The 17119-nt window shown below is 40.9% G+C and overlaps 1 protein-coding gene across 1 annotated transcript; it reads left to right on the top strand.

The window, feature by feature from the left end:
* The first annotated feature begins 5912 nt into the window (after positions 1-5912).
* On the top strand, positions 5913-15935 carry LOC104344346 (solute carrier family 2, facilitated glucose transporter member 11). The gene is made up of 12 exons (XM_009948460.1): positions 5913-5936; positions 7490-7588; positions 8150-8310; positions 8931-9055; positions 10563-10692; positions 10838-10986; positions 11621-11808; positions 12887-12997; positions 13074-13175; positions 14261-14336; positions 15272-15399; positions 15729-15935. The coding sequence occupies exons 1-12, from the start codon at positions 5913-5915 to the stop codon at positions 15933-15935; spliced, it is 1500 nt and encodes a 499-aa protein (XP_009946762.1).
* Positions 15936-17119: the final 1184 nt, after the last annotated feature.

Here is a 17119-nt window from a genome sequence, read left to right as displayed (position 1 = left end):
CCTCATCAATTTACTACAAATTCTTTACAACAAATCTGTCCAGATACAGCATGTCTTTGTAATTCTACCTGAAAACACACATGCACACAAACACAAAGCCCTTTAATTAATGAATATGCTACGTTGTCATTGCAAAGAGCTGACCACAATCACTCTGTTCAGGTTCAAGGCAGGCATTTCCAAGGCACTTTAGCCAGAGCCATGTGATCAGACAGGGAGAGAGATCAGAGACTATATTCAGGTTTTGACAACTGTATAGTGTTAATTAAGGTTTATATACTAACAACTGTAAGACAGGATCTCATTTTCTGCAAGGCTGTGAACACGGGATATAAACATATGTCACTGGTGTTCTCATACCATGCTTGTTAATATCATGATGTCTGAAACCTTAGGGGAATAACTAATAAATAATCTAAATAAATCTGCATGTACAAATATTATGGTGCATGATTTGTACAGTTGTATCAAGCTTTCCTCTTTGTTCTGCACAGCTCTGAAGAAACGGGGGTGAGGGAGAGCACCAGGCAGAAGTGGACTATATGCAAAAAAAATAAAGGCAGCAACGGAAAACAGCAAAATCCTGAGGGTGCTGGAAGTGATTGAAGACCAAGCTCAGCACTGGCAGCTGTACATTTTGATTATTGTGATCATAATTCTGCAATTCTCTGGCATTAATGCAGTTTGTATCTTCCCCTCTCCACACACTAAAACAACTCTTAGGTGTCCATAAGAAAATTCTGCAGTTCAAGCTTGCAGACACTATAAAAGAAGTTGTAGCTGGGTGGGAGTCAATAGTCATGAGATTTACTCCTGGCCATCAACTGGCTGCTGATTTGGCTTTGGATGTTTTTGCCCATCCATCTACCACTCTTTATATGGAAAACTGGCATTCACTATCTATCTATCTAATGGAAAAGGAGAGAAAGCGTCACTGAGCTGGCAAAGGGCTATATAAATGCACCATGTTATTTAAGAAGAGATGTTTTGAATTATTTATTCTGCAATAACACTGGGGGAAGACTGGCTTGTGTATCTTAACTTGCCCACAACAGCTCCTGTGCCCTCATACCTCCAAAAAGACTAACAAGGTGGTACGGGCATCCAGGATGAAATCTTATCCTTCTTTTTGCCACCATGCCTTCTTCCCTCATCCCCTCTTGTGGCAGTGCTTCTATACAGCTTGCAACTTCCCTAACGATGTTGTAAAGGGAAATTTCTAATGCCTGAGTTGCCTGTTTGAAAATAAGAACAGCATGAGACCAAACGGAACACAAATATGACATTTATCTTCTTCCATGCTATTCTTTTCCCAGTTTGCACAGATTTCACAATGTGGTGCAATTGCAAGTGGTAGTGCTTCTCAATTGCACTGAACCACGGAGTAGCTAACTAAATAAACATGGAAAAATACATGTTAGGATCCGTGTTCACTATTGGCACTGTACCAGATCCATAGTGTATTCTGCTGTGGTAACTTCCACTTTCATTTGTCAGTTCCTTCTCTCTGATTTCACTTGTCTCTTTCTCTTTTTCCTATCTTCTTTTCAGGACCCCAGCCTTTCTGCACACACAGAAGAGAGAATTTTCTGTCATAATCTTGGTCAGTGTTACTTTGTCTTTGCTGGTCCTTTGGCAGGAACTGGTCTCAGCAGAAGCACAGCTGGAACATTGCAGAGGGACTGTTCATCCCTATCACATAGCACCATGTCAGGTCTAAAAGCATGAGCCTTGGATCCCGCTGACCCTCTCTTATGAAGTCCAGCCATGCTGACTCTGATATAGCTCCAGTGCCTCCTGCAAGAAGTCAGTCCTTCATGGGGTAGGCTTGCTGGGCACCTTCACTACTTTATGCCTTAAGGAACCTTTCCATCTCAAGCATTCATCCTCCCAGGCTGCACAAATCCAATATGCCGAACTTCTGGAGGCCCAAATGCTTACTATTGCTGCATCTCTCGCAGTTACTGATAAACCAGGCAGTATACGATTAACTGCCAATATTAATGTTTGTGTGTTGGTTTAATCCCACACCAAGGCCTCTCTTTCTCATACTTCTGAAGGCAACATCTCACATTATTTCGACTATTCAACCTGCCTATCTTTTACTCAAAAGGAGGGATAAAACAAGTAAACTAGGCTTTTTTCTTTTAGCTTACTCATCTTTGTACTACTGTTTCAGTGTCATTGCTGTGACTGATACGTTCAAGAAGTCAGAAATTTAGGTGTCATCCAGCCCTACTTATTTCAGTACAAGTCCATGCATCAGGGCCAAAATCACTGTTATGAGGCTGCAACTGACATCCAACAGAACTTAATACAAGCAGTGGCGTCACAGTTAGCATGTCAGGGTTATGTTTGCATCTGTTCAAAGGAGGTTATGTTCTGTAAATATTATGGCTTTGGTAGCTGTTGCTGGTGTTGTCAGGAGAGCTAATAAAACTGGCTAGAAGGCAGAGCACAGCCTCCTTGAGCTACTGCCTGCTACAGCCTTCTCATCCCATATTTTTGTCTCTCTTCTTGGGCCTTCCTGGATGCAGTGGGGCTAGAATAGTTGTACCAATAGTGAAAAGAGAAAGGAAAAATCTTGACGTCAATTCCCTCATCTTCCTCAGGAAATTCACCCATCATCAGCATCTCTATTTTCACTTCTGTAGGTCCAAACTAAATGATGATGATGGCTGTATCTCTTGTTTTTCTGGACCACAGCTGACTTGCATCAGATAATGACTAGGACTGAAACTAAAATGATATCAGTTTCTTTCAGTTAAAATCATGTCAAACGCTTTTAAAAAGACACTTTCTACTTCTAACCCCTTCTTGTAAAGAAGTATCAGCAAAAAGGACAGGTCATGGTTGGAAATGTAGCCCATTTGCTTGCTTACCACTCCTGACTTTAGAGGTGATATCACACATGCAATCCACTGTTTCCGGTGCAAGTTTTTTCTTCCTTTGTGTTTTCTAGGTCTATTTCTGCACTTTTGAGGTGCTGTGCACAGCTGGGTTTGAAGAAGGCCTTACTCTGTATGTATCACTAGGGCTTGGTCCCTGTGTGCTCCTTCCCACTCTGCTGTGTGTAAGGGGCACTGTATCAGGGGTTACACAGGCTTTAGCTGTGCTTGCAGTGAATTGAGTGCTTTTCCTGCCCTTCCGGACCTTTACCATTGAGCAGTTTGGCAGGAAGACACTGCTGTGCAAGGGCTATGCTGTCATGGCCTTGGCACTGTCTGTCCTCACAGTTACTCTCTCCCTTCAGGTAAGAAGAAATTTTAAGCTATTTTATTCCCATTGCTGTTTCACACCTGAAGACTGGCATGTTTCATGTCACAGCGACAAACTGGATGTAAACAGCTGTAAAGTGAAACTTTGCCACCATTGTCATCATTTTGTCATGATGTTCAAAGTGCTGTAAAAGGAGAAGCAAGAAAAAAAATTATCTTTCTCTGGTTGATTTCCAGGAAAACCTCATCTCTTTCTTCTTCCTTATCTTTACTGGGATCCTCATCAGCTCAGGCATCTTCATCTACCTTTTCCTTACAGAGACAAAGGGGAACTTGGTTATGGAAATAACCAAAGAACTTGGTGCCTTACATTTTAGGAAGAGACCTCATTCCTTTACAGGAAATGCTTCTCTTGAGGAACATATCACCTACACTACCTTCTAGATGGTCAGCAGAAGGACCATATATTAAGGTCATAAAGGACCTTGATGCTTGCAGACTGCAAAACAAAACAAAAACATATTATTTGTTTTCCATTATTGGAAAATATATGAATATTCCTTCATAGACATAAGTGGAATCTTCATGAATGAAAGTCAATCTCATATCGCCTTAAAAACCTCACAGCAGTCAATAATCAATAAATCATCATAACATAAAATATGTGTAAAGCTAAACTTACAGAATTCACTTAGGAAATGTTTTGTGCCTAAATGTCTTCTTTAGTTCCAGTCTCTGTGATTTTGCTATTCAGAATCTAATTTGGAGTTTTGGATTATAACAAACCCAAAGTCTCAAATCAAACCTAGAAGAAACAACTGAATTCCTCTCAGTGTGAAATTAAACTGCAGATGGATTCAGTCATCCACAATGTGCAATACTCTGTAATATTACTCTGTAATAATTCCTTAAACATGAAACTATGAACAACTTTCATAGTGTAACAGAGCTTTTTCTAGAATATAGGTGAAATTTTTAACACAAATGGTCAATTCCATTGACTTGACAAAAGATGAGAGGTAAACTCCTAGGATAAAATCCTCCTAAAATTGCTGATAAGGTGAAACAGAACCATGCTATGCAGTCACGTGCATCTCAAAATCACCAGAAATCCCCAAAAATGTAAGAGAAATTTTGCTGTGAGCTGGTAGAATTTTCTGCTCTTTGAGATTCTCAGTAATTATTTTCAAGGAGTGTAAGAATCCTTATGACATAACCCTACACTTTGATACAATTTGAGAAAAAATATGTAATAAAAAGGAAATATTAACATTTTGAAACAACAAATAGTCAATAGCTATGCAACTTGAATGTACAATCAAAATGTTACAACTGTTGGTGTTAAAGATAAAATACTTGCAAAAATGCCAAATCCTTCTAAACGCTATTGCAATCCAGAATAAACAGCATTTGCTATGCAGTTGTATGGACAATAGTTGGAATTACACAAGTAACCGAGGTTTTATTATTAACAGATATTTTTTCTCATTTCTTTAGACTCACAGTATTCGCAGTAAACCCCTCTGTAAATAATTGCATACTGTGTTTTATGAACTGAAAGTACAAGTCCCGAGGGTGAGCTTGGGCAGTTACTGAGGGCTTCAGTACAACTCCATTGCCCCATCTGCCCCCAACCCAGGCCTCCGGGGCTGCAGAAAGTCCCCTGGCATGAGTAAGCACAAACAGAAGACTCTGAGAGCAGGAACAGCACAGGGCATCAACCACACATGAAAGCCCCAGGCAAACCTCTTTCTTCCAAGTGCTGTCTCTAGCAGAAGCCACTTAGAGCTACAGTTCAAGCTTCACCTCACAAGAGAGGAGCCTCCGGGAACCAAAGGTGACTTTTCAATGGCTGCAACACTGTTTTTGGAGTTCTTCTGTGTCAAAGCTGAAACCTGAGCGATTAAGATCCCAGTTGTCCCCTCCAAACTCATTGGGGAATATTTACCTTCTTTGATTACACTCATGAGTAAGTGGGTCTTAGCTACTGGCTATTTCAAGCGGAGCCTTCAGGACCAGATGCTCTATTCCAAAAGCCTCTGCCAGGGCACAATATTTCTTACTGCCTTTCCACCACCCCTGACCAACAAATGTCCCCATAAACACCAGACAAGGATTACCCTTCCTCAATACAGTCTAACTGATACATAAAGCCAGAGCAGCAGAATTAGGCTTGAAATTTGCCTATTTTTCATCTAATAAACAATATTTACTATACCAATGAATCTGAAACAGAACACCACATACTTTACTTAATAACAAATAACAGTACCTAAACCTTGTACCAGCTGCTTTTTGCTTTGTGCAGATTATGGCAGACATACTCATCGGTCTGCATCGTAGAAGTAAAGTATTTTACTGCTCCTGGAAAACTGGTTAGATTTTTTTGCCTGAACTCTTCTCCTTTCTCTTTCCAAAGCCCTTGCTACCCCGCAGGTGCAAACTTCCTCTGCTTTGAAACTTTCCCCCTGTGGACTCGACTAGATGCAATTATTTCCTAAAATATTTAATCCAGCAGTGTTAACCTTAGCCAGCTGAAGTAAATATAAGTGAGTGAAGAGGAAATAGTAAAAGTTTAACTCTGGTCTCTGAAGCCAAATGCCCACTGCCATACCAGCAGGCAGGAGACAGAGACACAGAAGCCTGTGATGACAAAGACACACCACACACTGGACAACCAGCCCCTACCCAGAGATGACTGGCTTCCTATCAGACCTGGTAAGTGCTTGGTGGGGTATTTACATCTGTGGCATTTTTGTACACTATAGTGTTTCAGAGAAAACAAAATCAGTATCTCAGTGAAAACAACAAGGCTGTTATTCACGAAAAGCATCTCAGAAGTGGTTCTGCTCACCATTTTGAGATATTACAGATGTTTGCACTTCATATGCTCTGCCACCCATCTTCGTCATCTTTTTATCAATACATTAACATTTCTTAAATGTTTTAATTTACTGGAAAATATTTGATTACCCTTAAACATAATTTGCTTTGCTTACCTGCTGAAAAAAGAGTTTTGTTAAATATATCACTAATTATTTAGCACAAGAGAGGTCAGGCAGTGGTTTTGAAAGGCAAGAAACAGGACTGGATGTTGTCAGCTGTGGCATCTTGACAGGGATGTTTGTGGGAGCCTGCAGCATTTATATCCTGGCTATGGCTAAGTCTTCAGCCCTCACACATCATTGAGGCACTTCCAATCAGGACAGTGTCTCTGAGAAAAAGCTCCTGGCTCCTGCTGGGCACACTTAACCTCCCACCCAGGAAAGAGGAATATGGCAGGGCATCTCTGAAAGGCTGGCAAATTTTCATTCATTCAAGGCATCTTCACTATGTCCTGCTGCAAAGGCTGCTGTAGCGTAAACCTAAGTGCCGTGCTGGTTGTGTATTTTTGGATCTGTAACCAACTAGAAAAAAATCAAAGTGGGATGCCTGTTTGCAAACCTCCCAAGAGATTAAGATGACCATGCTCCTTGAGACAGGCAGGAGGGACAAGAGTTCAGAACTGAGGATGGCAATAAGAGCTAGAAAAGACACTTTCCTCCTACAGAACAGCTTGTTCAGAAGCAGTGCAGAAGGGAAATTCTGTCCCAAGACTTTCTTTGCTGTTGACCAGTCTCTATCTAGGAAAAAAACATGGATTTCCAAAGGCTGCCACACTGACAGAAACCTAGTGGAAAAACATGCTACAAGCAACATCAGTCTTTTCTTTTGCCCATTTCAGACTTCTTTTTTAATTTTTAGCTGCTGTGGGCAATTTCAGGAGGCTTTGCCATAAAACTTGAGTTGAAGGATCGCTGCCCGCTATTCAAGCGCCTGAAGGGTAGCTAGCACAGCAGCTGCTTTCTCACATAAGATAGGAAAGGTCTGGCTACAGAGGGCCTGGTCACTACTGTGGGCACAGGTTTGAGCTGCAGATATCCTGGCCACTGTCCAGAGAGCAGAGAGGAGAGTAAGACCTCCCTCCTCAAAACCACTCTTGCATGTGTTACCCCTTGAGTGTGGGATGACCCTCACCTTGCTACTCTGTTGACTAATTATCAAGGAGGGCAGGGAAACTGAGTGGTTTTCATAGACAAAGGCTGCATCTCCTTGAGTTGGATGTAGGGAAATCACAGGAGGATGTACACTTCACACCAGGGCAATCAAAGGGATCAAGCCTATCTGCAAATCCCTTGAACAAATGAGATGTTTCTGGAGAAAGAAAGACACATTCCAAGAACAGCCTGATGTGCCTACAAGCTTAAGAAGATTTTGTTCTACCTCTGCAGGTACAGTACCGTGGGCTCTTTCAAATGACCATTGTCCTGGGGATTGGTGGAACATTCCAAATTGGCTTTCAAATTTCTAGCATCACCTACATGTCTCAGGTAGGCAAAGATGCACACAGCACACTGGTTAACGGTGGCACAGAGTCTGCATTCCTTCCATCCTTCAGCAAGGGTTTAATCACAGTATTCTCCTCTCATGATTCTTTCCCATTACCATGCTGTCATGTAAAGCAGAAAATGTCAGTGTTGAAAATAGAAGAAAAGAGAGAGACCTGCAAGTTGCTGTTTATAGAACTGTTCCTCAGGAGACACACACACTGACTGGGGTGGCATCTGTCTCCCTGATAAACCTACAGCACATGTGTCTACTTCAGTGGTCTCATTTGACGCTATTCTTCACTACATGTCTGTGACTCAGTTCCTCAGATTTCAAGGACAAAAAACCCCAAAGAATAAACTCCTTTTAATGGTAAAATGAACATACCATACCCTATTACACTATTACATACTCTATTAATGTCTATTAGCTAATGCACACTTTTAGAGTCTATATGAAATAGTGACTTTTGCTGAAGCAACAAAACTATGTTCTAAATACAATAAAATGCCTGCACTTGAGTCACGGTTATTGTTAATGAAAATTATTTTTTTCTGTCTCAGCATGTTAAGGCTTTCTTTAATGAAACTTGGCTGGAGCGGTATGGCTACCCCATCCATCAAGATAACCTCTTGTTCCTATGGTCTATCACTGTCTCCATCTTTGGTATAGGAGGTCTCTTGGGTTCCTCAGGAAGTAGATACCTGACTGTCAAGTATGGCAAGTATGTATGTTTAAAGACAATTTGTCAATCGCATCTTAGCTTAAGGAACTGACAGTTGAGGTTTTACATGTGAGACAGACTTTGAGGCTTACTCATGGCTGTAATATAGCCAGCCTTGCAGTGGTGTCAACAGATTTTGCTGCTTCTTGCCCTTGTCCTGTAGCACAGACTAATCATCTGTGCTGCCAGCCTGTCATGCTAGACTCAGTTACTCAAGTTGGGTTAGTCTCAGCAAGGAGGAGAGGCAGCCCCCCCGATGAAGACAGAATGGGTTTCTTGGAGGTGCTACTCAAAATACAGCAGCATTGAGATGCTCCTAAGTGCTATATCAATGGGTTTCATTATGGTTTTTCAAGTGCAAAAAAGCTTTAAGACTTTTGTTCACTACAAAACCCAGAAATGTTCCCAAACTCCCAGGTCTAGCCATGTGCCAAGGCACACTGTGAGTCTGGAATATCCAGTGCCAACAGTGTGGAAGGGCTTATTTGTCCTGGACCACATATATATGATTTCACAAAACTAGCAAGACAAATTCACCCAAGACATTCTACATGCCAGGAGCTTAAGTGCCATTTCCCTTCTGATTTACAAAAATTCTTTTTACTTTCTTGCACTTACAGGAAGAAATGTCTCCTGTGCAACAATCTGCTCATGATAGTGGCAGCGTCCATGATGGGCTGCAGTAAAATAACCCAGTCCTTTGAGATGATTCTAATTGGACGCTTCATGTGTGGAGTAAGTGCAGGTAAGTCATTTCTTCCACAGGTCAGCAAACTCTCCCAAAATTTTACATCTTTATTCAAAGTAAATAAGAACCCTCCACTAAGAAAAGAAAATGCTAAAGTCAGTGATCCCTTGCCAGAAGATCTTCTATAACAACCAGCAATAAAGAGCATAATTACTACTAATTTCACTGATAACAAACAAAATTCAGTTTTCCCGAGTGCATAAATATTCAAAGCTGTCAGGAGTGTTTTGATACAATATGAAACAAAGTTTTTTTCTGACAGAAAAATATTATCTTCATTTTGGTTAACACTGTTGGAAATTGTATGGTATATGGTTTAAAGCTGGTCTTCTCATAAGGCTCCAGAGAGCCATGCTGTTCAAGGCCATGGCCATTTAATTTTGACACTGAACATATTTCAGGTATGTTCTACAGGAGTATTCAACCTGTTTCAAAGTAGTAAGTCCTTGAGGTTAGTACAAAGAGCTGAACATAATCAAACAAAATCACTCCTGGCAGGTAGACCAACCACATGCAGCAAAACCATCCTGTGCTGATATCACTACACCTTGTATTTGTCTCCTACACAAGAAGCTGCTGTTCCATTCAGTTTGGATATTCACAGGGATGCCCATTTTAACTTACTTCATTAGAAATTAACATCTATTTTTCAAATAACCATATTCTGTATATTGTTTCTCTGACATGCAGTTGTATTGAACAACAGTTGTATTTTGAGAACCACCCAAGCACTTAACCCGCTATGATCTAAAACCTGTATCATGCCTCATGCAAAGACCTGATTTTTGTTAAAAAGTATTGGATGTCCCCATTGCTTTGCCATCACATAAAGCCAGGAGAACATGTTGCTTTCAAAACAGATAAAAGGGGCTGTGACCACCGTATCAGGAAAAAGCTCTTGTTCCCGGACTAGTTTTCAGAATATCCAAGTTATTAAGTACTTCACTAACATCTGGAAACATCAATTCTGCCTGAAATCATCAAAATTATTGCTGGACAGTTGAAAATAAATACTTGTGTCTGCCCCAAATCACGTACAAATCAACACTGAATATAGCACTGTATATTTTAATCTGCTATGGACATACCATACAGCTCTTCTATAGCATCGTGTCACAAAAGGTTGAGATTATTTGGGTTAACTACAAGCAAATTAAATATTACTACAGGGTGTTTAGTTATTCAGCAGTTGCATACTCTGTCTCGTTTAAAATATGCTAAGAGATACTTCAAGGAGGCTACACCTACAGCCCAAAGCAAAACCTGTACATTTCTTAAGATCAGGAAACAGCATTGTGCAAAAAGGACAGGAACCAAATACTCTTGTAGAAAGGGTTAGAAAATCTAGTACTGAAAAATTTCATACATGAGTTGAGGAATGAGAAACAATTTGGCGCACGAGGCAGCTATATTCTGTAATGCTTAATTATTTACATGCAATTTTATTTCCAATGGTTATGAATGTCTTCTTTTTTCTCTCCCATAATTCTCTCCTTACCTCAAGGTCTTTGTGTTCCTCTACATCATCAATACGTTGGGGAAATTTCCCCTAGGAGGCTCCGTGGATTTGCAAACTCTACTTCCTCTTTCTTTTGGTCACTGGGAAAAGCCGTAGGGCAAATTTCAGGACAAAGGTACAATACAATTGATTTCCCACCCAATTCATTTCTGGATCCTCTCTATCTTTCGCTTCTTCCTCTGCTTTTCCATCCATTCCTTTCTCTCCTCAAAACCAACACAATGAACTTTTTTTCTACACACGTGTTTTATCCCTGCCAGGGAGCTGCTGGGCAGCCAGTCCCTGTGGCCTGTGCTGATGGCCTCCTGTGGACTTCCAGCTCTGGTCCAGCTGGTCACTCTACCGTTCTTCCCAGAGTCCCCACCATATCTCTTCATGCATAAAGGAGACCAGGAAGGCTGCAAAAAAGGTAACCAAGGGCTCCAGGTTCCTGTTCCTCACCTGGCTTTCAATTGGTTTGTGATGTTTGTGCTCCCCATACAAAAAAAAATAAACAGGACAAAGTTTCTCCTTGCTTATTTCTAAGATGACTCTGTGAATACCTACTAAGTGTATTTTTGTTGTAGTTCTCACACAGAATATGAAACTACTTCTCTCTACAGTTCTGTATTACAAAACCTTTCGCATTCAGCTGACATCACCTGAGCAGTCAGTCTGGTGATGAATGACAAATGACAAATGATAAATGTCAAATGATAAATGATAAATGGCTCTTTGCACTGCAGGACTCCACAGGGCACTCCTCATCTCTGGTGTACCCTGGTTGTATATCTTGCTCATACCCTGAGAGAAGGAGGGAGAAAAGTGAATCCATGGGCAGGGAGGGAGTCATGCACCTCACTAAGCCCCTTTGTCAGAACAGGTCCCTCTGAGCAGCAGGGGACCAGGGCTCTGGAACACCCTATAGGACATCTTTGCCTCACGCCACAGCCCATGCACGCTGTGCTGCCAGACTCTTGCATCACCTACTCAACAAACTCCTTAAGCAACAAACAACACAGACGAATTAACATGGCAGGTCTTGCTCTCCTTCTCCTCCACAGCCATAAGGCAGCTTTGGGGTGAAGGCCATCACCAAGCAGAGATTGATGACATCAAGAAAGAGAAGGCAACAATGAAAAACACCAAGATCTTAAGTGTCCTGGAGCTGATGAAAGAACCAGCTTTCCGTTGGCAGCTGTATATGATAGTTATTCTGACCGCCACAGTTCAGCTATGTGGCAACAATGCAGTTGAGTGTATTTCCCCCTTAAAGTCTCAAAACACTTAGTGACAACCTTAAAGGAGACATCATGGCTCCCAGGAGCTCCATCCATTTTTCTCAGGCTTCTCGGGCCACAACTTGCTGTCTGCCAGCCCTTCTACAGAAGCAGCAGCAGCAGTCTGCAAAGCTTGGCCAGGCTCTTCATGGGACATGCCTTTGCCCAGCTCTTGGTCCTTGCTGGAGTTACCTTCCTCAGTAGTTAGGCTTATTTAACAGCCACTTTTGGAAGCCATTACAAGGCCTCAGAACTCTTACAAATGAGTCCACCCTATATTCACAAAATCCACAATGTAGTTTTACATTACTGCTCTCTGCAACTGCTGCTGTTTGGCCCCTGGCTGTTATCATCACAAATGTTGGGATGGCAGTACACTCACTCTACCATTAAAGCTAATCAATGAGCATTCATACCGTTCTGGCAGCTTCTGCAGTTCTCCGCCTCTTCCTCAAGCAGCGCTTTTCTGGGACCGTTTTGAAGCCACAGCTTTGCAATTGCTTGCATGATTTTTCTACCTGCATCACGATGCGGCAACATCTGTAAAGGAAATACACAGCTGAGCCTAAGACAGCTTAAACTGGAATCTTTATCATTTCAGCATATTTCCATATAGTAGCAGAGATACTTGAAAAGAAAAGATGCTTGTTTTACCCTCTCAAGACTCTGTAACTCATGCTCTTCTTTCTTGAGAAAGAAGAGTGTATCCTACAATGATGCTTTTGGATGGGCTCCGAAGTGATGATATACCTGGTTGTTTCTGAAAGCACCTAAATCAGGACTCTGGAAAACTAATTACATTGCAGCAGCTGGAAGTCCTTTTATCCCAGCATTTTATCTTTTATCAAATTAATTAATAAATTACATTTTACAATGTTTTTGTCTGCCACTAAAGTGAATACTAGCAAAAAGAATGCAGAATTCTAGCTCACTCCAAAGCTAAGCTGCATGCTCCTTTGTTAGCAGCTCCTATCCAGGGCAGTGTCACACAGGTACGGGTAAGAAATCAGTTATTTTCTTCTCTTACTCTTTTATGGGGTTTTTTTCCAGATTTATTTTTATACTTTTGAAGTCCTTCAGGCAGCCGGCTTTGACGAAAGAATGATCTCCTATATGACTCTTTCTCTTGGGCTCTCTGAACTTGCAGCTGCCATAGTCTGTGTAAGTCACATTACTATGGGAATGGGTCACAATTTGCTCTTCTGGCACTGATACCAATGTGATTTCTGTCCTTCAGAGCTCCATCATTGAGAGACTGGGCAGGAAAGTGCTCCTAAGAGGAGGCTATTGGATCATGGGTTCACTGCTAGTTGGTATCACTGTGACTCTCACCCTACAGGTAAGGAAACTATTCTCACGGCAGAATTCTGCATCTGTTCTGTTGATAACCTCTGCTCACAGGCAGGAGCATGATGCTGAGAATGGAAAGTGAGGCTTAGAAGTGACAAAACAACTTCTCTGCTAACAGCTTACCCTCTGGGAGGGGAACATCCTAAAGATCCAACTTGTCTAGACATAGGATTAAATCCTCTCTCAGCAAGTACTCTCTTACACTCTTAGCTTCCTTTCAATGTGATCCCATGAGCTCACCTAGGAGCACATAAAACTCTGGGAGACTAGCACTGATTCCTGATTTCACTGGACTGCAAGCACCAAGCACTGACTAGCATAGATCAAAAGACAGTCCTAGATAACTTGTCCTTCCTACTAGTGCAGTTTTTAACAAAACCCCAGACTCTATGCATTAGTTATTTTGAAATTTAACCTTGCTGCAGAAGACACTGGGAATGCACATATCTGTTCGCAGACTGGAGACCAGTTCACCTCTATGTCATTGCTGTAGCTTCTTCAGAAGCAAGTCTCCTGGGTTACCATCATTAATCCAAGACCTCTATAGACACTACTGTAAAATTCGCCTTGAAGCAAGGTGGCAGCAGACTTCCATTTTTGTTTCATTCACGAAGGATCTCAAACATAGGAGGGAAAAAATCTTTTTTCAAGCATCGAGTCTTGTATCTTCTTGACTAAGATCTAGGAAAGTTCCTTTTCAGTACCAGTTATTGAACCTATCACTTAATAAAAGTGAAGAAAGATTTGATTTGGCCTTCCCATATGTCTAAGGGCCAAGGGAAGCACCATGGGGTCAAGAAGAAAGGAGGACATGGTGGAAAAGTACTGTTCAAACTTCCTTTAATTGAAGGCTTCCAAGCTTGACAGCTGCTCTGCACTAGAAAACATGCTTCTCTGCTCACCTAACAAAAACCTCACTGCTGCATCCACAGGAAAAAGCACTCGCATTTCTCTGCCAGTTCCCACACATGGTATATTTTTTCTTGAGGTGACAGTGTCAGAAAACAAGCAGCATTTCTCACCTATGGTTATCAGCAGATTTCAACTAGAAGTTCATTATGTTTTTTTTCCCAGGACTGGTATTTCTGGATGCCATACTGCAGCCTTTGTCTGATTATCTTGTTTGTAGTTGTCTTTGGAGTGGGGCCAGGTGAGTGCTTCATTCAAAAGAAATAAAGGAATCAAGTCATGTGAGTTTATTAATATGGCTAGGAAAATACTGCATAATTTTGCATAGCATTTAGCATAAGTAAATTCATTTAACCTAATCTTGTAGTGATTTAAATATTGTGGGTCCAATCATTGGCTAGAAACTTCAATGCCATCAGGTTTGGGTTTTGCTAACAAGAGGAAAGGAAGAGAGCAAAAAGTACTCACTGGAAAAATACAGCAAAAATAGAGCAAAAGCAGATGGGTAAAAGAATTTTTTAAAAATACTAAGAAAAAAGGAAAGAAAAAGAAAGAAGAATTCTTCTAAGTTCAGTGTTATATAATATTACATCTTATCCCACACAGACACCAGTGCAGACCACCTACTTTGGAGTAATTCTTTTCCTAGCATACACTACTGCTTGTTTTCAAATTTGTTTTTTAAAGCCTATTCATTTTTAAAATATTTGCCTTCCCATGTGGCAGGGCTGAATTATTTTCCTAACTCAAAGCTGTTGAAGTCCTGTGACCTCAAAACATAACTGAAGTGCCCAGGAAGTGAATCCAGGAAGATCACTCACTGGTGATCTAGCAGTATCATGCTGGGAATTCTTGTTAGTAATAGTAATTGTTACTCCATCCTTACACAGCCTCTTTCATGAGATGTCAGACTTTCTCAAGCATTAACTACTTAATTCTTGAATCTCTCAAATAAATGCATTTGAATAATTTGCCATTTTAATTGGCTGATGTCTAGAAGTTTATAAGATGCCATGAACATTTTCTTTTCTAAACAGCAGTGACATACTCAAGACTTTTGAATGCCAGTCCATGATAGTAGCATCTGTTTGTTGACTGTGTAACGGTAACGCTCAAGCCAAATATTCAAACCAAACACATCAACAAGTAATAATTCTTATTCTTCTTTCCTTTCAGCTGGTGCTACAGTTGCCATTAGGGCTGAAATTTTCAAGCTCTCCTGCAGACCACCCGCCTTTGTGATCAGCGCAATTGTCAACTGGCTGGGCGTCTTTGTGATTGGAACAACCTTCCCGTTCATTGTGGTGAGTGACTCTCCCTGGGACACTCCCCAGAGGCCCTAAGCTCCAGTCGGCCATGGGAGCAGGAAGGAGAGCAGCAGGAGATGACAATGCCATGTCAGTCTAGAGTGGCCTTGGCACCTGTTGTCCCCAGTCTACTTTTGCAACTGAAGGGCCCTGATTTGCCCAAGATGCTTATTCAGACTGAAATATTTGTCAAAGGTCAAAATGCAAAGAACTCTTTATCAAATTCAAATTACTTTTGAACCCAAATACAAAAACTGTGCCAAGGAAGTGACAAGAGGAAAGATATGCTCATCTTGCTCTCTTTCTCATTTTGCTTTTCCCTGCAGGAAAGACTCAAGCACTTCTGCTTCCTCATCTTTATGGGAGTACTTTTCACTTCAGGGATAATTATCCACCTGTTCCTTCCAGAAACAAAAGGGAAATCAATTGTGGAAATCACAGAAGAATTCAATAAACTGAACTTTAAAAAGAAGCATACTCCAACCACTCCAAATTATGTCACAGAGGATTACACCTTCTGCACCAGGCTTTGACCAGCCGTTAGGGGGAGCCAGGCTTTCTTTAAAAGGAGGGAAAAAAAGACTGTTGTTTTCTGACTAGCAGCTCGGTCCAAATGGATTGTCAGCTTTCATATCTGTCACTTGCAAGGTTCCCATTTTGCCAAACCAGCACCTTTCTCAGGCACTCCACTCTGGGAAGCTTAGAAAAGGGATGATGGCTGATGTTAACAAGACAGACTTGTGTGAATCATGAGCATTTTGGCTTAACTTGCTGATGTGTAAATCTCTTCTTAACAGAGCAACTAATACACACTGAAACTACATGTAGAATTTATAAACACTCTGCTGACCACAGAGAAAGGGAAGACCTGTGATCCCCTCTCTCTATGACTTCTGAGTGTGTTTTTACAACCCTGAAATGGGAATAGTGAAGTTCTTGGCTTGCTATCTCTGGCTAGGGTTCAATCCATAACAGATTAAAGAAAAAATTTAGTGGAATAGGAGAGTAATTCTTTGTTTCTCTAGACTCAACCGAATAATCAAACCTTGCCAGGTTCCCATGCATAATGCCATGTTGTCCTTGTGTTGCATCTAGTTCGACAGACTTCAATCCTTTTGGATTTAAGTTTTCCATGTCAGCAGCCATACTTTCTTTGACTTAAATTTATTATTTTGATAAAAAATTCAGCCATTTGATTCTAAGATCAGACTTGTTCATGAAAAAGTAAGGGGGAAAAGTTCCTATACATCTCTTCTCAAGAAACAGCATTGATTACTTTGTTAAAATGCTAGACTTGCACAGTAAAATATGTGGTTTTCTCTCTGATACTGCTTTGACTGGTATATTTACTTCAACTCAAATAAGGTTATTCAAAATACTAATTCAATTGTTCATCTTAACCGCTGCTTATTTTTAATTGGAAATGTTAAATGTAACAAAATTGGCAAATTGCCTTGTAATAAAACTTCTGGCCTCCACAAATATTTCTGTCCCAACATCAGGATCTCCCTTAGCGACAGCTGACTAGGAAAACAGTTATTGGTGTGCATACCCTTCCATGACTGAGGTTTTTCATTACTCCTGTCTTTAGTACCGAGGAACACTTAAGACTTCCCACTAAAAGATAACCTACGAAACATGAAGTGTCCTTAAAGTCAGAAAAGCTCAATAATTTTGTAGCGTTCCATATACATAAAACATGATTAAAAACTACCAG

The sequence above is a fragment of the Leptosomus discolor genome, chromosome 16, assembly GCF_034619465.1.
Source record: "Leptosomus discolor isolate bLepDis1 chromosome 16, bLepDis1.hap2, whole genome shotgun sequence".
NCBI lineage: Eukaryota > Metazoa > Chordata > Aves > Leptosomiformes > Leptosomidae > Leptosomus > Leptosomus discolor.
Note: the sequence above shows the minus strand (reverse complement) of the source record. Positions and strands in the feature narration are given on the sequence as shown.